This window comes from Hemitrygon akajei, unplaced genomic scaffold, assembly GCF_048418815.1.
Source record: "Hemitrygon akajei unplaced genomic scaffold, sHemAka1.3 Scf000153, whole genome shotgun sequence".
Lineage (NCBI taxonomy): Eukaryota > Metazoa > Chordata > Chondrichthyes > Myliobatiformes > Dasyatidae > Hemitrygon > Hemitrygon akajei.
The window spans coordinates 806835-830654 of NW_027332039.1; the positions used below are offsets into that span (position 1 = coordinate 806835).

General features: G+C 44.6%; 1 protein-coding gene across 1 annotated transcript in view; it reads left to right on the plus strand.

The window, feature by feature from the left end:
* The window catches only part of LOC140724028 (zinc-binding protein A33-like), a 45231-nt gene extending 26116 nt beyond the window's left edge, over positions 1 to 19115 (plus strand). Inside the window, exons 2-5 of the mRNA XM_073038515.1 lie at positions 1512 to 1706; positions 3374 to 3396; positions 3484 to 3602; positions 18565 to 19115. Of these exons, the coding sequence (XP_072894616.1) occupies positions 1512 to 1706; positions 3374 to 3396; positions 3484 to 3602; positions 18565 to 19115 (888 nt within the window). The remainder of the gene's footprint in view (positions 1 to 1511; positions 1707 to 3373; positions 3397 to 3483; positions 3603 to 18564) is intronic.
* The last annotated feature ends 4705 nt before the right edge of the window (positions 19116 to 23820 follow it).

Below are 23820 nucleotides of genomic sequence, written 5' to 3' on the forward strand. Positions count from 1 at the left end.
GAAAGGGGGGAGAGAAACTCCTGCCCAGAATGTAGAGCGGTGTTTGCTGACCGCACCCTCAAGGTCAATCGGGCCTTAGCAAATCTGGCCGAAAAAGCTCGAAATCTAAACCTGAATCCGAAAGGGAAGGAAAGTAAACGTCACTGCGAGGAACATGAGGAAGAACTGAAGCTGTTTTGTGAAACGGACAAGACACTAATCTGTCTGATCTGTAGAGACGCGCAGGAACACAGAGAGCACCGCTTCAAGCCGATTAAAGAAGCTGTTAAAATCTGCAAGGTAAAACTAACCCTGAATCGATACTCACTCCATCCTCAACACCGCACGAGCCTCCATAACCAACATATCGTTCTTCGCAACATATCGTTCCCCATCCCCAAAGGAATTCCACCACCAAGCACATCTTTCCGTCCAACAACCCCGCTCCACTCCCTCCACACAAGTCTCCAGGCTCTGTAGGGATCGCTGTCTACATAACTCCCTTATCCACCAGATCCTCTCCACTGATCTCCCTCCTGTCACTGATGCCTGCGAGCGGGACAATAGCAACATCTGATTCCTACACCTCCTCCCTCGTCATCACGCAGGACCCCATCAGTTGCATTCCTCCCGTTTCTAACATGATCGATTGTCCTTTCGTATCAGATTCCTTCTTCTCCAGCCCTTTACCTCTTCTACCTGTCCCCTCTCAGCTTCTCACTTCATCACCCTCCCCCACGTTCCCCCTCACGTTGTCTCACCCGTCACCTGTCAGCTGGTTCTCGTTCCCAACCTTTTTATTCTGGCTTCTGTCCCATTCCTTCCCAGTCCTAATGAAGGGTCTCATCCCTGTTTATTTCCCCTGAATAGATGCTACCTGACTCACTGAGTTCCTCCGGCATTTTGTGTGATAGTCGGGTTTGATCACCTGTTTATTTTGATGCATCTTTGTTTCTATTTCCTTCACTCTCTGACTTCCAGGATCAGCTAAAATCTTCCTTAGACTCTCTCACAAAAAAGAAATCAGACTTCCAGGAAAAGGAGCAGCAACAGAAAGAGAAGATTTCCGGAGTTCGGGTGAGGCTTCCTGAGCGGAATTTGTGATATTACTGTCGAGTTTTGCTCCATTTAATGCAGAATAGCCGAGTGTCGCAGCTCCACTGCCCTGGGCTCGATCCTGACCTCTGCTGCTGTCTGTGTGGAGTTTGCATGCTCTCCCTGTAGCCATGACAGTTTCAGACACTTTCCAAGGACAGGCTGGATGAATGGTTAATTAAAGTTAACCCTGTGAGGGTGGGGAAGGGTGTATGTGAATCAGGTGGGATTTAATGGGTCAATGGGGAGAATAGGTTTCAGGAAAACGTGAGGGAATGGGGTTGATGGGAATGTCTCAGAAGTAGTATGGACCCAAATGGACCGAATGGTCACCATAATGTCATAAGGAAATACAACACAGCAATACAGCAAACTAATCTTCACCTTTCATTTGACAGAAACAGTCACACAGTCTTCAATCCCACATCACATCCCAGTTTGCTGAACTGCGCCAGATTATCACTGAGAAAGAGCAGAGCTTACTCAGGGATCTCAGGGAAGAAGAGAAGAGGATTCTCAACCCAATGGAGAAAAATCTTCTTAAGATTCAAGAGAATATAAGGATTATTCAGGAGGAAATCTCAGAGTTAAAGGAACAGATAGATCAAAAAGACGGTGTGATATTTCTCAAGGTGAGGGTTTACATTTCAATTTGTTTCTTTAAAATTGAACTAAATGAACAGTGGTATATTTGAAATAAACACAGCACAGCGGCCAACTTTACCAAATCAATTGCCGCTGCTGGTGTCCTCGCACAGAGTGTTAGACAGATCGGAGACAGATATTCGATTCTTTATCAGCAACATACAATATTTAAGCAATGAAATTTTAGCATAATTCATCGTAAATTGAACTGCAATGAATCGGTCAACAAAAGATACAGCATCTGCCAGTCGCAGGCTCAAAACAGCCCAGAGCAAAGTACAAATATGTAACTTATTCTCTTCACTTTCACCAGGTCCCCACTCACGTGACTGATTATCGTAATAAACACATAACACAGAATACAATGCAGACAGAAAACAGACGTGTTGCTCCTGCACACAGCATTTACAAATGGCAGTAAACTGTTTCTCACCAGACAATTGATGCAATTATTCAGGGCTGTTATTTCCCCAAAACTGGACTTACACAACTTCTGTACATCCCAGGACAGAATGCAATCTTTTCTGAAATGATTTACTCTGATCATAACACAGAGCTGCTGACCCTTTCCTTAATTACCACATTAAATATCCTCTAAAACTCACATTAACCCCCAGTTCCAGTCACAGACTGTGAGTGTGTCTGGTGCGGTGGGTGTGAGGGTCTCTCTGTCAATCAGTGAGAACAAAGAATGTGACCCACACATTAGACTTATCCTCCATATCCGGTTTCCATCAGATTACGGAAACTTTCACTGTCTCTACTTTTTCGGATAAGTTTTACATGGGATTGTGTCCCATTCTCCGTCATGAGCAGGCCATTTGGTCCATTTTCTATCAATTTCCCCTCTGCACAAGCCTCCTGCCACCTACTCACCACAACCAGCAACAGTGCCCTGAACTCCCTGGTCCCTCACGTGTTTATCCAGCCTCCCCATTACAGTCAATCTCTGCTGATCCACTTCAACCACTCCTGTGGCAGCGAGTTCCACATCCTCTTCACTAAATTTCTTGTGGGATTTATTAAAAACCACCTGGCATTTTATCTTTGACTGAAGGTCTCCCCATAAATAGAAACATAGAAACAAAGAAAACCTACAGCACAATACAGTCTCTTTGGCCCACAATGCTGTGCCGAACATCTACTGACTTTAGAAATTACCTCGAGTTAACCATAGCTCTCTATTTTTCCAAGCTCCATGTACCTGTGTAGGAGTCTTGTGAAAGACCCTGTCGCATCCGCCTCCACCTTCGTTGCCGGCAGCTCATTCCACCCATTCCAAAACACTTACCCGACATCTCCTCCATACTACTTCCAAGCACCTGTGTCCTCGCGTGTGAGCCATAATGAGGTACTTTTTCCACCTTTGCGCAATCAAATCCATCACTAATCTTAAATTGTTCCATTTTATCATTCTGACATCTTAGCCAGATGGTAATGCACAGCCTGTCCTGTCTTTCCTGTAAGTTTCATCCTCTCAGTAATGGTTGAATTTCAGAAACTTTCCCTGTAATTTACCCCATGGTTCTGTATTGCTGGTGTGTGTTTGTGACTGTGGGACTGGGAATTTTCAACACCTTGTAATGATTTGGATGAAATTCATGATGTGGACAGTAGGTCCAAGTCTAATCAGATTTGTGTTTTATTATTTCAGGAGGAAGCTCGTCGGAACAGGAGGTAGGACATGCTCTTTACTAAAACCCTGTATGGATTTGTAAAATACTTCAAAATTCCAGTTTATCACCAGCAGTTTAATATTTACAGAATCAGTGATGATGTCCAGGAATTGTCAGTGACAGATGAGGCCCTACCGGTTGAAAAATTCGATTACCTGTATTTGTTGAACACAGTGCTGAGAGAAACACTTGATGCCATTAACCGAGGTAAAACTTACAGAGATTCATTTATCCTTGTTTATGAGACACAATTAAGTTACATCTGGGGCAAGGATTGGCTGTAATAATGGGCTGAAAGGGAACTAAAGTTTATTCCACATCAACTGCACCGAGTGGGGGCAATCACTGTCACATGGTCAGCTGGAGATGTCAGACCCCTGGACACACCAGCACAGGGTCACGATTCAACCAATACACGGGACTGGTAGATGAACCACTGTGTCTTGATACCAGGCACACTGCACTAACACGCCAAAACATGAACCTGAGTCCTTCCGCAAGAGCTGGGAATTTAATACTCTCTTGATGATATTGTAGGGAATAAAAGCGGGTGAGAGTGTGGTTACCAGGATTGTCAGGAAAATACACAAGTCCTTCGTGCGCTGTGAGTGCAGACTCTGACTGACACAGGTCTTCACCCCACCCCCTCCTGAACCCGCAACTCTCACTGATGTTAGATGGAGGAGTGGGGAGCTGTAGTGACAGGGGACTCAATCGTCAGTGGAACAGACAGGAGAATCTGTGGATGTGAAGGGGATACCTGAATATTATGTTGCCTCGCAGGTGCCAGGGTCAGGGATGTCTCGGATCGTGTCTGCAGCATTTTACAGAGGGAGGGAAAACAGTCAGATATCTTGGTACATTTTTGGGCCAATTACATTGGAAGTAAAAGCAAAGAGGTCCTGAAAATAGAATTTGGAGAGTTTGGTAGAAAGCTCAGAAGCAGTACCTCCAGCTGAGAAGCTGGTGCAGGGGGCATGTTTTCAGATTCTTGTATCATTCGGATCTCTTCTGGAGGAGGAATGACCTGCTCAAAAGGGATGGGTTGCACCGGGACCTGAGGGAGACAATATTCTCAAAGAGGTTTGATGGAGCTGTTGGGGCGGGTTTAAACTAATCTGGTGGGAGTGGGGTTGGAAATTGGAGTGAAGGGATAGGACTTCTGGTAAAAATGCAAAATAGCGTGCAGTCAGACTGTCAGATAGGGCGGACAGATGAGAGGACTAAATGGCAGCCAGCAGGGTGAGTATCAGTGCATTACGGATGCAGAATAAAAAAGTGTAGCAGATACAGTACACAAAGTGTTATATCTCAATTCATGAAGTAGGAGAAATAAGGTGGATGATCTTGTTGCACTATTACCGATTGTCAGGTGTGATGTTGTGGCCATCACGGAATCGTGGCTGAAGGATGGTTGTAGTTGGGAGCTGAATGTCCAAGGTTACACAATGTATCGGAGGAAGGAAGGAAGGTCAATGGGGTGGCGCGGCTCTGCTGGTAAATCAGCAGCAAGATGTGACATAGGATTGGAAGATGTTGAATCTTGTGGGTTGAGGTAAGGAACTGGAAAAGTAAAAATGACACTGACACCAGTCATATACAGGCCTCCCAACAGTCAGGGGTTGAGGCCCACAGATTACAACTGGAAATAGAAAAGGCTGATGAAAAGGACAATGTTATGATAATCATGGGAGATTTCAACATGCAGGTCAATTGGGAAAATCAGGTTGGTAAAGGATCTCAAGAGAGTGAGTTTGTTGAATGCAATGTGATGGCTTTCTAGAGCAGTTTGTCGTTGAGCCTACTCGGGGAACAGCTCTACTGGATTGGGTGTTATGTATTGAACCAGAGGTGAGTAGTTAAAAGAAAACTTAGGAAGCAGTGCTCACAACATGACTGAGTTCAACTTGAAATTTGATGAAGAGAACGTAAAGTCTGTCATTGTAGTATTTCAGAGAAGAGAAAGAAATTACAGTGGTCTGAGAGAGGAGTTGGCCAAAGCAAATTGGAAGGAGATGCAGGCAGGGATGGGAGCAGAGCAGAAATGGTGTCAGTTTCTGAGAAAATGAGAAAGGTGAAGGATAGATGTATTCCAAAAATAAACAAATACTCAAATGGCAAAATAGTATAACCGTGGCTGACAAGAGAAGTCAAGTTAATGTAAAACCAAAAGAGATGGAATACAATAAAGCAAAAATTAGTAGGAAGACAGAGAATTGGGAAGCTTTTAACTACCTACAGAGAGGAACTAAAAGAATGATTGGGGAGGGGGGAATTACACGTGAATTGATTTGAATTGAATTGACTTTATTACTTATATCTTTTGTGTACTTCCTTAGAAGGTTGGCGTCATTCAATGTCTGTAGTGAGATGCTGAAGATGTTCTATAGGTCAGTTGTGGAGAGCGCCCTCTTCTTTGTGGTGGCGTGTTGGGGAGGAAGCATTAAGAAGAGGGACGCCTCACGTTTTAATAAGCTGGTAAGGAAGGCGGGCTCTGTCGTGGGCAAAGTAATGGAGAGTGTAACATCGGTAGCTGAGCGAAGGGCGCTGAGTAGGCTACGGTCAATTATGGAAAACCCTGAACATCCTCTACATAGCACCATCCAGAGACAGAGAAGCAGTTTCAGCGACAGGTTACTATCGATGCAATGCTCCTCAGACAGGATGAAGAGGTCAATACTCCCCAATGCCATTAGGCTTTACAATTCAACCGACAGGACTTAAGAACTTTTTAAAAGCTATTATTAATGATTTTTGAGACAGTGATTTAGATGCATATCATATTTTTACTGAGTTAAGTATTGTATATAATTAGTTTTGCTACAACAAGTGTATGGGACATTGGAAAAAATGTTGAATTTCCCCATGGGGATGAATACAGTATCTATCTATCTATCTATCTGTCTATCTATCTATCTATCTATCTATCTATCTATCTATCTATCTATCTATCTATCTATCTATACATCAGGTGTAAATATCTTTACGTTACTCTCCGTCTAAATGAGCAATGTGCAATTTATAGTAATTTATGATAAATAATATGTATAACATGCTGGACAATATAACATAGAAATACAGTTGTCTCAGCACAAGTTAAGCAGTCTGATGGCCTGGTTGAAGAAGCTGTCCCGGGAGCCTGTTGGTCCTGCCTTTTATGTTGTGGTACCGTTTCCCGGATGGTAGCAACTGGTACACTTTGTCGTTGGGGTGACCCAGGACTTTAATGATCCTGAAGGCCCCTTTTACACACCTGTCTTTGTAAAACAAGCTAGCAAACAGTATCAAATTGTGTTTCAAGTATTGTAAAAAAATGAAATAGAGATGAAAGGTGAGTATAGTGTCGGTGCGAGCAGCGGAGCGGGAGCAAGGAGTGCTCGAGGTCGACAGACGACTGGAGATCAAAGGATCAGCCGTTGTAGGTAGGCCGAGACTGTCGGACCTACCTGGACAGTACCTGAGGAGGAAGGTAAAACTGTGCAGGCGCGGGTGACGTCAGCGGCGAGCGCGGGGTTTAAAAAGTGGCCCACTTTTAGGAGCGGGCAGCGGAGTGCGTGGGAGCAGAGTGCTGGGCTTTGGCTCAGCGGGCTTCGGCGCAAGAGGACTTCGGTGAGAGGAAATCAGTGAGCCTGAGTACGTGCTTGCTGAGGTGAAAAAGGTAAGGTCGCTAGGTACTTTTTTCATTTATTCGGACTAATCTGGAATCAGATAATGGGGGAGACAGTTAGAGCAGTGGTGTGCTCCGTATGCAGTATGTGGGAGGTCAGGGTCAACACAGTTGTCCCTGATGACCACACCTGCAAAAGGTGCATCCAGCTGCAGCTCCTATCAGACCGAGTTAGGGAATTGGAGCAGGAGCTGGATGAACTACGGATCATTCGGGAGGCAGAGGCAGAGATAGATATGAGTTATCGGGAGGTAGTCACACTGAAAAGACAGGAGGTAGACAAATGGGTGACAGTCAAGAGAGGCAGGGGGAGCAGACAGAGAGAGCAGAGCACCCCTGTGGCCGTTCCCATCAACAATAAGTATACCGTTTTGGATACTGTTGGTGGGGAGGACCTACCAGGAACAAGTTGCAGTGGTCCTGTCTCTGGCACTGAGGTTGGACCCTCGACTAGGAAGGGGAGGAGGGTAGAGAAGAGAGCGGTGGTGATATGGGGTTCTGTACTCGGGGGGACAGATAGGAGATTTTTTGGGGAAGATCGGGAGTCTTGGATGGTATGTTGCTTCCCTGGTGCCTGGGTCCGGGACATCACAGATCGGGTGATGGTTATTCTCGAGAGGGAGGGCAAGAACCCAGATGTTGTGATCCATGTAGGGACCAACGACCTGGGTAGGATGAGTGAGGGGGTCCTGCGTAGGGAGTTCAGGGAGTTAGGTGCAAAGCGGAAGAGCAGGACCTCCAGGGTAACAATCTCAGGATAGCTACCTGTGCCACGTGCGAGTGAGGCAAGGAACAGAAGGATTATACAGATTAATACGTGGCTGAGAGGATGGTGCAGGAGGGAGGGCTTCAGGTTTTTAGATAATTGGGCTTTGTTCCAGGGAAGGTGGGATCTGTTCCGACGGGACGGTTTACAGCTGAACTGGAGCGGTACTAACATTCTTGCAGGAAAGTTTGCAAGTGCTTCTCGGGGTGGTTTAAACTAAATTTGCAGGCGGCAGTGTCCAGAATGCGAGAGAGGATAGCGAAATGAAGAATAAAGGACAGGTGGGGACTACACGGTTCCGGAATATTAAGTCTGTAGTAGAGAAAGGTGAGGCGGAACAAGTGATAAGGAGGACACATGTACAGAGGGATGGTCTGACGGAACATGGAGTTAAATGTGCAGAAAGAATAAGTAAATTTAGGAAGGACAACAAAATTCAAGGAGCATATAGCCCGATGGGAGTTCGGAGAGCTGGGTTAAGCACAATAGGCAGCGATTTAAACAGAAAGAGGAGAAATGGGCTAAAAATTCTATATCTGAATGCACGAAGTGTCAGAAATAAGGCGAATGAGCTCGAAGCTCAGGTGCGAATGGGTAACTATGATGTTGTTGGGATAACGGAGACATGGCTACAGGGAGATCAGACCTTGGAAATGAATGTACAAGGGTATACGTGCTATCGAAGGGACAGAAATGTGGGCAGAGTGGGTGGGGTGGCCCTGTTGGTGAGGAATGAGATTCAGCCCTTTGCAAGGGGGGACATTGGATCAGCAGAAGTAGAGTCTGTGTGGATAGAACTGAGGAACAGTCAGGGCAAAAAGACCCTAATAGGTGTTGTCTACAGGCCACCAAACAGCAGCATGGATATTGGGTGCAAGTTGAATAGGGAGTTAACATTGGCATGTGGCAAAGGTAATATCGCAGTAGTTATAGGGGATTTCAACATGCAGGTGAACTGGGAGAATCAGGTTGATGCTGGACCCCAGGATAGGGAGTTTGTAGAGTGCCTACGGGATGCATTCTTGGAACAGCTTTTACAAGAGCCGACCAGGGACAATGCTATTCTGGATTTAGTATTGTGTAATGAACAGGATTTGATAAGCGATCTTGAAGTAAAGGAGCCATTAGGAAGTAGTGACCATAATATGATAAGTATTTATCTGCAATTTGAGAAGGATAAGGGCTGATAGGAGGTGTCAGTGTTGCAGTTGAACAAAGGAGACAAAGGAGTCAAGTGGGAGGAGCTGGCCAAAGTTGACTGGGCGGATAGCCTAGCAGAAAAGACAGTGAAACAGCAATGGCAGGTATTATTGGGAAGAATGCACAAGGTGCAATATCAGTTCATCCCCCGGAGAAGGAAGGATTCAAAGGGAGAAAGGGGCCACAGTGGTTGACAAAGGAAGTCAGAGATTGCATAGCATTAAAAAAAAGGAAGTATGACTGAGCTAAGGTGAGTGGGAGGACAGATGATTGGGAAATTTTTAAGGAACAACTGAACTTAACTAAAAAGGCAATACGGGAAGAAAAAATGAGGTACGAACGCAAGCTAGCCAGGAATATAAAGGAGGATAGCAAAAGCTTTTTTAGGTATGTGAAGAGAAAGAAGATAGTTAAGAATAATGTTGGGCCCTTGAAGAATGAATTGGGTGAAGTTGTTATGGGAAACAGAGAAATGGCAGAAGAATTTAATAAGTACTTTAGATCTGTCTTCACTAGGGAAGACACAAGCAATCTCCCTTGGATGGGCCAAGGACATAGGGTAACAGAGGAAATGAAACAGATTGACATTAGGAAGGAAATGCTGATGAGTAGACTGATGGGACTGAAGGCTGACAAATCTCCAGGTCCAGATGGTCTGCATCCCAGGGTACTAAAGGAGGTGGCTCTGGAAATTGCGGATGCATTGTTAATCATTTTCCAATGTTCCTTGGATTCAGGATCAGTTCCTGAGGATTGGAGAATGGCTAATGTTATCCCACTTTTTAAGAAAGGAGGGAGGGAAAAAACAGAGAACTATCGTCCTGTCAGCCTAACATCAGCAGTGGGGAAGATGCTAGAGTCCGTTATTAAAGATGAAATAGTGGCATATCTAGATAGCAGTGATAGGATTGGGCCGAGCCAGCATGGATTTACCAAGGGCAAATCATATTTGACTAATCTTTTGGAGTTTTTCGAGGATGTAACCAGGAAGTTAGACAAGGGAAATCCAGTGGATGTAGTGTTCCTCGATTTTCAGAAGGCATTTGATAAGGTCCCACATAGGAGATTGGTGGGTAAACTCAGAGCTCAGGGCATTGACATGGATAGAAAACTGGTTGGCAGTTAGAAAGCAAAGGGTAACGGTGAATGGGTGTTTCTCGGAATGGTGGGTGGTGACCAGTGGGGTGCCACAGGGCTCGGTATTGGGACCACAACTGTTTACGATTTACATCAACGATTTAGATGAAGGCATTGAGAATAACATCAGCAAGTTTGCTGATGATACTAAGCTGGGTGGCAGTGTGACATGTGATGAGGATGTTAGGAGAATTCAGGGTGACTTGGATAGGCTGAGTGAGTGGGCAGAAACTTGGCAGATGACGTTTAATGTGAATAAATGTGAGGTTATCCACTTTGGGAGTAAGAACAGGAAGGCAGATTATTATCTGAATGGTGTAGAGTTAGGTAAGGGGGAAATACAAAGAGATCTTGGAGTCCTTGTTCATCAGTCACTGAAGGTGAATGAGCAAGTGCAGCAGGCAGTGAAGAAGGCTAATGGAATGTTGGCCTTTATTACAAAGGGAATTGAGTACAAGAGCAAGGAAATCCTTTTGCATTTGTATAGGGCCCTGGTGAGACCACACCTGGAGTATTGTGTACAGTTTTGGTCTCCAGGGTTAAGGAAGGATATCCTGGCTGTAGAGGAAGTGCAAAGTAGATTCAGGAGGTTAATTCTTGGGAAGTCCGGACTGTCTTACGCAGAGAGGTTAGAGAGACTGGGCTTTTACACGCTGGAATTAAGGAGATTGAGAGGGGATCTGATTGCAACATATAAGATTATTAAGGGATTGGACAAGATAGAGGCAGGAAATATGTTCCAGATGCTGGGAGAGTCCAGTTCCAGAGGGCATGATTAAGAATAAGGGGTAGGTCATTTAGGACGGAGTTAAGGCAAAACTTCTTCTCCCAGAGAGTTGTGGGGGTCTGCAATGCACTGCCTCGGAAGTCAGTGGAGGCCAATTCTCTGAATGCTTTCAAGAAGGAGCTAGATAGGTATCTTATGAATAGGGGAATCAAGGGATATGGGGACAAGGCAGGAACCGGGTATTGATAGTAGATGATTAGCCATGATCTCAGAATGGCGGTGCAGGCTCGAAGAGCCGAATGGTCTACTTCTGCACCTATAGTCTATTGTCTACTAAAAGTGGATATAGGCCCGCTAGAAAATGAGGTCATATATATAATAACGGGGTAAAGAGATGACAGATGAACTAAATAAGTACTTTGCATCAGTCTTCACTGTGGAAGACACTAGCGCTGTGCCAGATGGTGAAGAGTGTGAGGGAAGAGAAGTGAGTGCAGTTACCGTTACAAGGGAGAAGGTTCTCAAAAAGCTGAAAGACCTAAAGGTACATAAGTCACCGGGACCAGAGGAACTGCACCCTAGTGTTCTGAAAGCGGTTGTGGTAGACATTGTGGAGGCATTTCAAATGATCTTTCAAAAATCATTGGACCCTGGCATGATGCCAGAGGACTGGAAAATTGCAAATTTCACTCAACTCTTTTATTAAGGAGGAAGGCAGCAGAAAGGAAACTATAGACCAGTTAACATCACCCCTGTGGTTGTGAAGAAGCTAGTGTCAATTGTTAAGTATGAGGTTATGCAATACCTGGTGACCCTTGACAAGATATGACAAGTCAGCATGGCTTTGTTAAGGGGATATCCTGCCTGACAAACCTGTTGGGATTCTTTGAGGAGATTGCAAGTAGGATAGATAAAGGGGATGCAGTGGATGTTGTATATATGGAATCTCAGAAGGCCTTTGACAAGGTGCCACACATGAAGCAAGTTAAGAGCTCATGGTATTACAGAAAAGTTACAGGCATGGTTAGAACATCGGGTGATTTGTAGGAAACAGAGAATGAGAGTAAAGGGATCCCTTTCTGGTTGGCTACCAGATACTATTGTTCCACAGGGGTCTGTGTTAGGACACCTTCATTTTATGCTGTATATCAAAATTTACTGATGGAATAGACCTCTATAGGAGCAGAAGTAGGCCATTCGGCCCATCGAGTCTGCTCCACCATTCAATCATGGTCTGATCCAATTCTTCCGGTTATTCCCACTCCCCTGCTTTCACCCCAATCCCTTTGATGCCCTGGCTAATCAATAACCTATATATCTCTGCCTTAAATATGACTTGGCCTCCACAGCCACTTGTGACAGCAAATTCCACAGATTTTCCACCCAGTCACGAAAGTAATTTCTCCGAATCTCAGTTCTAAAAGGACGTCCTTCGATCCTGAAATCACGCCCTCTTGTCCTAGAATAGATGGCGTTGTTTCCAGGTTTGCAGATGATACGGAGATTGGTGGAAGGGTCGGTAGTGTTGAGGAAACAGGTAGGCTGCACAAGGGCTTGGATGAGAATAGGCAAGAAAGCTGAAAATTATATACAATGTTGGAAAATGCATCGTCATGCACTTTGGTAGCAGAAGTAATGCACATATTATTTTTTAAATGGGGAGAAAACCCAAAAAGCTGAGATGAAAATGGACTTAGCAGTCATTCTGCAGAACAACCTAAATGTTCAATTGCAGGTAGAGTCAGTGGTGAGGAAGGCAAATCCAACGTTCGCATTCAATTCAAGGGGTTTAGATAGCATTCAATTCAAGAGCAGGGATGTGATGCTGAGGCTGTATAAGGCACTGGTGAAGCCTCACCTTGAGTATTGTGACCAATTTTGGGCTCCTCATCTAAGAAAAAATGTGCTGGCATTGCAGAAGGTTCATTTCTTAAGGATGATTCCAGGGATGAAAGGGTTATCATACGAGGAACTTTGATAGCTCTGGGTCTGTACTTACTGGAATTTAGAAAGATGAGGGTGGATCTCAAAGAAACCCGGAATATTGAAAGTCCTAGACAGAGTCGATATGGAAAGGATGTTACCCATGGTTGGGAGTCTAGGACAAGAGGGCACAACCTCAAGATAGAGGGGGGTCTATTTAAAACAGTTGCGAAGAAATTTGAGCCAGCGGCTGGTGAATTTGTGGAACTTGTTGTGTGTATTTACGGCAGAGCTTGATAGGTTCTAGATTGGACACAGCATCAAAGGTTACGGGGAGAAGGCCAGGTAGTGGGGCTGAGGAGGGAAAAAAAGGATCAGCCATGATTGAATGGCGGAGCAGACTCTATAGGCAAATGGCCTAATTCTGCTCCTATGTCTTATGGTGATCAGACCACTACATTGAAGCATTGTGAGAATGAGCTCGGACACACCAACAAGCATTGACATGGGTCAAGATTTCATCTCGGGAGAAGCACACACAGCATAACCGGCCTGGCAAAGCTCCCTCACACACACACACACAGGAAGGATTGGCAGATTTTAGTCAGAGCCTCAGCAATTTACGTTGTTTTTCCCCTAAATAACCTGGAAACCAATCTCTGCAGAGACAGTAATTTATTTATTTAAACAACTCACACATGTCACACATTGTCAATACACACCAGACATGTGATGACACACTGTGACATAAAAATACTTCAATGTGCAAACTCTCCTTCCATGTGTACACACACCCACTGACATTTACCACACACACACACACACACACACACACACACACACACACACACACACACACACACACACACACACACACACACACACACACACACACACACACACACACACACACACACACACACATTCCCATTTAGGATTGAAATATGCTGTCTTTACCCAGTCTGTCTGTTCTGAGGGATTGAGCTGCCCTCTGACGTGACGTCACTTCAACACTTCACAGACAGACTCCGGGGTGAGAATCCTCAGGAGGATGATTTGGGAGGGTTTGCCAGATGTTGAACTCACGGCCCACTTCATCAATCTGCAAGACTAAGATGTCTTCTTGAGCATGTCCATTTGTGTGTGTTTGCCCCATATTCCCCTAACCATTTCCTATCTATGTACCTGAAGAAATTTATTTTAAAATATTTTATTTATACCTGTTTCTACAGCGTCTGCTGGCAAATTCCATTCACCTACCTCACTCTCTGTGAGAATGTTGCCCTACAGATCCCTCATAAAATTTCCCTTTTCACATTCAATCTGAGCCCTCTGGTTCTGTACTCCCATTTCTCGGAAAAAGGCTCACTTTATATGAGCCCTTTATGAATGTATTTACCTCAATAAGGGGTCACCCCTCAACCTCCTACACTACAGCTAAATAGCTCAATCTTATACTCTTTCTGTTTTTAACCTAAGCCCCCCAGTCCGGGTAACATCCTCATGAAGCTTCCTGTCCAGTGTAATGACATCCACCCCATATTCGGGGAACCAGAAATGCAGACAATACCCCACGTGTGGTCTATCATCAACATCAAAGGCCCTGGTTAAGTTCATGTGGACGTGTCGAATAGTCTGATGAATACAGGACTGAAGGTGTTGTATTTGAATGCACCAGTATACGGAATAAGGTAGATGATGTTGTGGCACAGGTAGAGATTGGCAGGAACAACGTTGGCGTCACTGAGTTGTGGTGGAAAGGAGATCCTGGCTTGAAGCTCAACATTCAAGGATACACCTTGTATTCAAAGGACAGGCAGGTAGGCAGAGAGGCTGGGGAGGGTCTGTTGGTAAAATATGAAATGAAATCCGTCAAGAGAGGTAACATAGGATTGGAAGATGCAGAATCATTCTGGGTAGAGTTAACAAACTGCAAGGGTAAAAAGAACTGATGGGAGTTATATACAAACTTTCAAATAGTAGCCAGGATAGAAATGGGATACAAATTACACCATCAGATGGAAAAAAAGGACAAGGTGACGGTCAGAATGGGGGATTTCAACATGCAGGTAGATTGGGAAAATTATGTTGGTGCTACATTTGAGGATAGGGAATTTGTAGAATGCCCCGAGATGATTTTTTAGAACAGTTTGTGGTTGAGCCCAATGGGAGAAAGACAATTCTAGAGAGGGGTATGTATAATGAACCAGATTGGGAGATTCAGTTAAAAAAAACCTTTGGAAGCAGTGATCATAAAATGACAGAATTCACAGCAGAGTTTGAGAAGTAGATAAATTCAGATGCTTCAGTATTAGAGAGAAGTAAAGTTAGTTACAGGGACATGAGGGAGGAACTGACCAAAGTAAATAGGAAGGGACATGAGCAGGGATGATTGCAGAACAACAAAGACTGGTGTTCCAGGCGCAATTCGGATAGATAAATCCCAAAGATGATGGAGTATTATACAGTGAGGATGAGGTAACCGTGTTTGACAAGGGAAGTCAAAGATAGCATAAAAGAGAAAGAGAGGGCAAAAATTAGCCGGATGTTGGAGTATTGAGAAGGTTTTGATCATCAACAGAAAGCAATTACAAAGCCATAAGAAGTGACAATGAGATATGAGGGAAAGCTTACCAACAATATTCAAGAGGACGCAAAAATGTAGAGTAAAAGAGAGTCGAGAATGGATATTAGATCGCAGGAAAATGACACTGGAGAGGAGAAATGCGATAAAAGACATGGCAGAGGTACTTATTTAATATTTTGTGTCAATCCTCACTGTGAATGATACTAGCTGTATGTCAGAAATGTGAGAGTGTTGGGGGACAGAAATGAGTGTTGTTGCTGTTACTGAGGAGAAAGTGCGTGGGACGATTGAAGGTCTGAAGGTACCTGGACCAGGTGGACTACACCCCGGTGTTCAGAAAGAGTTAGCTGAAGAGAATATGGGGTCATTAGTAATGATATTTCAAGAATCACTTGATACTTGGTCATTCAAGATTATTAGAAATTGGAAAGGTCACCTCAGACTTTAAGAAGGGAGAGCAGCTGAGGAAAGAAAATTATACGTGAGTTAGTCTGGATATGGTCTGCTTGGGAAGATGTTGGAGTCCACTATTAAGGACGAGCTTTTGGGTACATGGAAGTTCATGATAAAATAGGGCAAAGACAGCATGCCTTCCCTTAAGGGGAAGTCTTGCCTGACAAATCTGTTGGAATTCTTCGAGGAACACAAAGCCAAGATAGACAAAGGATGATTTGGATGACAGAATTGTTGCCTTTGTGGCCAAGCTTGCAGACGATATGAAGATAGGTGAAGGGGCAAGTTGTGCTGCAGAAGCTCGGAATCTGGGGAAGGACAGAGACAGATCAGGAAATGGGCAAAAAAGTGATAGATGGATTATCGAGTAGGGAAGTCGCGCATGCACTTTGGTAGAAGGAATAAAGGCATAGACAATTTTGAAAATAGAGAGAAAATTCAAAAATCGGAAGCGCAAAGGGACTTGGATGTCGTTGTTCAGGATTCCCTACAGGTCAAATTGCAGTTTGTGTCAGTAGTAAGATCGGCAAACTCAATATCAGAATTCATTTCGAGAGGAATAGAATACAAGAGCAAGGATGTAATGCTGAGGTTTTATAAGGCATTGGTCAGACCACACTTGGAGTATTGTGACCAGTTTTGGGTCCCTTCTATCGGAAAAGATGTGCTGGCATTGGAGAAAGTCCAGGGGGTTCACAAGAATTATTCCGGGAATGAAAGAGTTAACATATGAGGAGTGTTTGATGGTTCTGGGCCTGTACTCACAGGAGTTCAGAAAATTGGCTGATTTATTAGCCTCCTCAGCCCTAAAATCCCGCCTCCTTCCCATAACGTTTGAGACTCTGACTAATCAAGAAGGTTACCTATCAACTTCTGCTTTAAGAATCTGCAGATGCTGGTAATTCAAGCGACACAGATCCTGGTGAAGGTCCCGGCCTGATCTCACTGAAACCTATCTGGAGAGAGTTGATGTCGGGAGGATATTTCCTGTAGTTCCGACTACAGAACGTCCATTTAGGACAGAGATGAGGAGGAATTCCTTTAGCCACAGGATAGTCAGTCTGCCACAGGCAGCTGTGGATGCCAAGTAATTGAGTATATTTAAAGTGGAGCCACGCACACAAACTGCTGGATGAACTCAGCAGGCCAGGAAGCAACTGTTGACGGTTCGGACTGAAACACTTCATCAAGACCTGTGTTGCTTAAGGGTCCCTACAAATTCTTCCCGTCCTAATGACGGGCTGTGGGGGATGGGGTTGTGGGAAAGGGGACAAAGGAATCCTCATCTGCCACCTTTATCCCCCTCCACCATCTCATTACGTCTACACACACAGTTCACCAACAGGCTTTCCACCAATAACCATATAACAACAGCACGGAAACAGGCCATCTCGGTTCTTCTTGTCCGTGCCGAAGGCTTACTCTCACCTAGTCCCATCGACCTGCACTCAGCCCATAACCCTCCATTCCTTTCCTGTCCAATCTACCACCTGGTTCTGGTTCAGTCTGCCATTCATCTCTCCCCTACTGGTTCTCATTAGCACATTTTCTGTCTCGAACCCTCCACGCTCCCCCACTTCACACTCACAAATTAATGTGAACATTGACTGAAGGGCCTGTTCCTGTGCTGTACTGTTCCATGTTCTCTGTTCCCTGGTTAGAAGAATGGGAGCAGATCTCAGAGAAACACGAAATTCTTTCAGGGGTCAACAGGCAGGATACAGGGAGGATGTTTCCTGTGTCTGAGGAGTCAAGGGTCAGGAGTCACTGTTTGGAATTATCAGCACCCGTGGGGTGGGGGGGGGGGGTTGGGGGTTCTTAGCCATTCAGTTCACAGAACCATAGCCGTACAGAATCGAAAAGTGCCCTTCGACCCATTACCTCTGTACTGACCTATTTACCCATCTACATTCATCCCATTGGCCGGCATTAGTTCAGTCTCCCTCTGTGCGTTGTCTATTGAAGTGTCTGTCCAAATGTCTCTTAAACACCGAGGACTGGTGCTGGGGCCGGGTTGTTTGTCATTAATATTAATGATTTGGATGAGAATGTAAGTGACAAAGTTAGTTGGTTTCTGAGAGACACTAAAATTCATGGTGTAGTGGAGAGGGAAGTGGATTATCTAAGTTTACAATAGGCCCTTGATCAACTGTAGAGGTGGGTACAGTAACAACGTTTTAAAATACATCTTGCCAGGGACGTGGATAAGAAAGGGGGAAAGGAATAATGGGCAAATGGGACTAGCTCATTAAAGCAAGCTGGTCGGCATGAACAAGTTGGGCCGAAGAGACTCTGTGACCTCCTGTTTAAATCCATTCACTCACATGCACTCGTTTCTGCTGTCTATCTCCCCTATTTATTTCTGTTCTTAAGTAAGATGTCGACCTGAAATGTAGACTGTCCATCTCTCTCCACACATGCTGCCTGACCCGCTCGGTTCCTCCAGCATTTTGTGTCTGTTTGATCGGGAAATCTCTGCTCTCTGTCCAGCGGAAAACCCTTGGGGAGACATTAGTCGTCCATCCACTTTCGTCGGGGCAAACCACGGGAAAGGTTCATGTCGGCTACCTGACTGCGCCTGAGGCCCAGCGGCCTTTCCCCAGTCCCCGGGGCCGCGATGCCTAAGTCTCCCCCCGTTCCCCGGGGCAGCGCTGCCCGAGTCTACCCCCGATCCCCGGGGACTCTCTAATTCTCTGCTTCTGCCTCCAGTCTTTGTCACCCTGGATGTGGAAACGACGCATTGGCGACTCGAGGTGTCTGAGGATCGGAAGAGTGTGAGATATACCGGGACCTGGAGGAATCTCCCTAACACCGGGAAGAGATTCACAGACTGGGAATGTGTGATGGGATCAGAGGGATTCACATCGGGGAGACATTACTGGGAAGTGGAGGTGACGGGGAATCGGGTCTGGTTTCTGGGAGTCGCCGCAGAGTCTGTGAAGAGGAAGGGATGGTTCAGTCTGAGTCCGGAGACCGGATTCTGGGTCATCGGGCGGGTTAATGACGTTTTATATCGGGATTGTGACGTGTTACATCGGAGTTATCTCATGTTCCGTGTTCTTACCTCGCCCAAGTCCCCTCTCCCTGCCGGTCCCATCCCCGGGAGGGTGGGAGTATATGTCAGTTACGAGTCCGGGACAGTTTCATTTTACAACGTGGAGACCAAGTCCCATCTCTCCACCTTCAAAGGGAATAAATTCACGGGGAAACTTTATCCTTTCTTCGCGACATGGTATGGAAACCAGTGGCTGAAAGTCTGATCCGGGTCTGTTAACGGGTCAGGTTCTGGGACCGGCATCAGGAGTAAAGTCCCTGTAAATATAAATGTGCGGAGAGTGCAGCTAAATACGTCGCTAAGGAGATGGTGCAGGAGGGAGGGTTTCATGTTTCTGGACAATTGGGCTTTGTTCCGACGGGACGGTTTGCCCCTGAACTGGAGGGGGACTATATTATACGTGATATAAATATTCTCAGGTGTATCTATTTCAATGCAAGGAGTATTGTAGGTAAGGCAGATGAGTTTAGGGCGTGGGTTGACACGTGGGAATACGACATTATTGCTATTGGTGGGACTTGGTAGCAGGAGGGGCAGAACTGGCAGCTTAATGTTCCGGGGTTCCGTTGTTTCAGACGTGATAGAGGAGGAGGGATGAAAGTGGGAGGAGAGGCATTACTAGTCAGGGAAAATATCAAAGCTCTGTGTAGACAGGACAGCTCAGAGGGCTTGTCTACAGAGGCCATTAGGGTGGAGCTGAGGAACGGGAAAGGTGTGGCCACACTAATAGGGGTGTATTACAGACCGTCCAGTAGTCAGAGAGAATTGGAGGAGCAGATTTGTTGAGAGATGGCAGACAGGTGAAAGAAACAGGAAGTTTTAATAGTAGGGGATTTTAACTTGACTGAGACTCCCACAATGTAAAAGGGCTAGATGGCTTGGAGTTTGTCAAATGTGTTCAGGGAAGTTTTCTAAATCAATATATAGGGTACCTATGAGAGAGGATGCAATACTTGATCTCCTATTTGGAAACCAGACAGGTCAGGTGATAGAAGTATGTGTAGGTGAACATTCTGGGTCCAGTCACCATAATGTCATTAGTTTCAAGTTAGTTATGGATAAGGATAGGTCTGGTCCTTGAGTTGAGGTTCTAAATTGGAGAAAGGCCAATTTTGTGGAAATAAAAAAAGATCTAGGAAGAGTGGATTGGGATAAGTTTTTTCTTCTGGCAAGGATGTGTTCAGTAAGTTCAACGACGAAATTTTGAGAGTGCAGAGTTTGCATGTTCCTGCCAGGATTAAAGGCAAAGTTAACAGGCACAGGGAACCTTGGTTTTCAAGGGATATTGGCGATCTGGTTAAGAAAAAGAGAGAAGTGTATAGCAGGTAAAGGCAACAAAGAACAAATGAGTTACTTGAGGAGTTTAGAAAATGTAAGAAAATACTAAAGAAGGAAATCAGGAAGGCAAAAAGAAATGAGGTTGCTTTAGCAGATGATGTGAAGGTAAAGATTTCTACAAATATATTGAGAGTAAATGGATAGTAAGGGACAAAATTAGTCCCCTAGAAATCAGTGTGGAGCCTCACGAGATGGGGGAGATCTTAACAGGTTTTTTGCATCAGTATTTACTCAGGAAACTGGCATAGTGTATATGGAAGGAAGGGAAACAAGCAGTAGTGTCATGGAACATTTATAGATGAAAGAGGAGGAGGTGCTTGTTGCCTTACAGCGAATAAAGGTAGATAAATCCCCCGGGCCTGACGATATTTCCTCGGAACTTGAGAGAGACTAGAGTAGAAATTGCAGGGGCCCTGACAGAAATATTTAAAATGTCCTCAGCCACAGGTGTAGTGCCGGAGGATTGGAGGGTAGCGCTTGTTACTCCGTTGTTTAAATAAGGCTCCAATAGTAAACCAGATAATTACAGGCCAGTGAGCCTGACATCAGTAGTAGGTAAATTATTGGAAGGTGTTCTGAGAGATCGAATATACAAGTATTTGGACAACCAAGGGTTGATTAAGGATAGTCAGTATGTCTTTGTGCGTGGTAGATCAAGTTTAATGAATCTTGTTGAGTTTTCCGAGAAGGTTACAAAGAAAGTAGATGAAGGAAAGGCTGTGCATATTTTCTACATGAACTTTATTAAGGTCTTTCACCAGGTCCCACATTGGAAGTTAGCTCAGAAGGTTCAGACACTAGGTATCCATGGAGAGGTTGTAAACTGGATTCGAAGTTGTGTCGGAGAAGAAAGAGAGTGGTAGTGGTTGGTTGCTTCTCAGACTGGAGGCCTGTGACTAGTGGTGTGCCTCAGGGATCTGTGCTGTTTGTCTGTATCAATGATATAGATGTGGTAAATTAGGTCAGCAATTTTGCTGATGACACCAAGATTGGAGGCGTTGTGGACAGCGAGGAAGGCTTTCAAAGCTTGCAGAGGGATCAGGACCAACTGGAAATGGGCCAGAAAATGACAGATGGAATTTAATGCAGACAAATGTGAGGTGTTGCATTTTGGAAGGACAAACCAAGGTAGGACATACACAGTAAATGGTAGGGCACTGAGGAGTGCGGAGAAACAAAGGAATCTGGGAGTTCAGGTACATAATTCCCTGAAAGTGGCGTTACAGGTAGACAGGGTTGTAAAGAAGGCTTTTGGCATCCTGGCATTCATAAATCAAAGTACTGAGTACAGGAGTTGGGATGTTATGGTGAGGTTGAAAAAGGCATTGGTGAGGACAAATTTGGAGTATCATTTGCAGTTCTGTTCACCTAACTATAGGAAGGATATCAGTAAGATTGAAAGAGTGCAGAGATTTACTAGGATGTTGCCAGGTCTTCAGGAGATGAGTTACAGGGAAAGATTGAACAGGTTAGGACATTATACCTTGGAGCGTAGAAAAATGAGGGGGGATTTGATAGAGGTATATAAAATTATGAGGGGTATAGACAGTAAATGCGAGCAGGTTCTTTCCACTTAGACTAGGAAAGATAAATGCGAGAGGACATGGCTTTAGGGTGAAAGGGGAAAGGTTTAGGGGAACATGAGAAGGAACTTCTTCACTCAAGAGAATGGTAGCAGTGTGGAACGAGCTGCCATCTGACGTGATAAATGCGGGATCACTCTTAAGTTTTAAGAATAAATTGGATAGATACATGGATGGGAGAGGTCTGGAGGGTTACGTACTGGGTGCAGGTCAATGGAACGAGCGGAATAAAGTTTCCGCACAGACTAGAAGCGCCAAATGGCCTGTTTTCTGTGCTGTAGTGTTCTATGGTTCTATGGAATGAAATAAACACGACATGAGAATTGTCGATCGATTAATTTTAACTCGTTCACCGCATCCGTCAACCAAACAGAAACACCGGGGATTCAGCAGCAGCTGTGGGCGGCGGGTCCTGAGCTCCCCCGGATCCTAAAGTCCACCCGTAATGAGACAGGTTGAATGGGACAAATGGGGGCAGTGCTGACTGGAAAAGACAGTGAAGATTGAACATTAAGTTCATCGGCCATTTCTTTGGCCCCCATTACTACTTTACCAGCTACATTTTCCAATGGTCCAGTATCAACTCTCATCTCTCTTTCACTCTGCATGTAACTGAAAACTAAACTTTTAGAATCCGGATTTCTATTATTGGCCAGTGTGCCCTCATATTTCGTCTTGACCATTCTTATGGCTTTTTTGTTGCCCTTTTGTTGGATTTTAAGAGCATCCCAAAAATCCAACATCTCACTCACCTTTGCTACATTTGTGCCATTTCCTTAGGTTTAATACAGTCCTTAATTTCCCTTGTCAGCCACGGATGTCTACCCCTGCCATTTGAGAACTTTTTTCTGTGGGACATTTCTGTCCTGCGCCTTGTAAACTATTCCCAGATACTTCAGCCACCTCAGTTCAGCCATCATCCCCGCAGAATCCTCATCCAATTCACTCGGGCAAGTTCCTCTCTCATGCCTATTTAATTCCCTTTATTCCATTGCGAGACTGATACATGTGACTTAGGCTTCTCCCTCTCAAATTGCAGTATGAATTCAATTATATTATGATCACTGCCTCCTATGGGTTCCTTTATTTTAAACTCCCGAATAGGATCAGGGTTATTACACAACACCCAAATACTCTTGCCTTTCCCTGAGTAGGCCCACACACAAGCTGCTCTAACAAGCCGTTTCGTAGGCATTCAGCAAATGCCCTCTTGTGATCTGACAACATCTGATTTTCCCAATCCTCTTGCATATTGAAGTCCCCCGATACAATTGTGACATTGCAATTATTACATGCCTTTACCACCTCAAACTGTGAATTAATTTAAAGTCAGTCCCATAATTTAATAAAGTTTTTATCTGAAAACTATCTACCCTCGCAAAGATTGTACTGAAGACTGCATTTGATTTTTCTTCAGCCTTACATGCTTCACATTAAAATAGTATTTGTTTCGACAGTTTCATAATGACAAAAGGTACACAACAGGGAATGAAGTTTTCCAATTAGATACAAGGCATAATTAAGCATAGTGTGGGCATTTCTCAGTCGTGTCAATATCATTCCTTCCCTTGTTTTAAGGCCTTCTTCGACAAACCTAACAGGTTTATGTATTCTGTAAAGGTCTCTGTCCTTATGTCCATTATCCTACGTCTTGCCATAAGCCCCTAATTCTTAACACCACCAACCCTTTAGCTTCTGATTTGCTAAGTGGTAGGTCTATATCCACAGCTTAACATTTAACAGCTTTTGTGCTAAACAGTCAACCCCATCATTTCCCTCAACAGTGTGATATTCAGGGCCCATAATGTGCAGACATATAAATCAAATTTTATATATGAAATACCGTTTGACGAGTTTCCAATAGTCAATCTGACCTACTGCCAGAATAACCTGTTTAAGACTCGTCAAAACCGAAATGTATTCTGAACAAATTATAAGGACCAATTTCCTCTACCCAGTGTCAGCCTAAACTTTTGGCAAATAATTCTG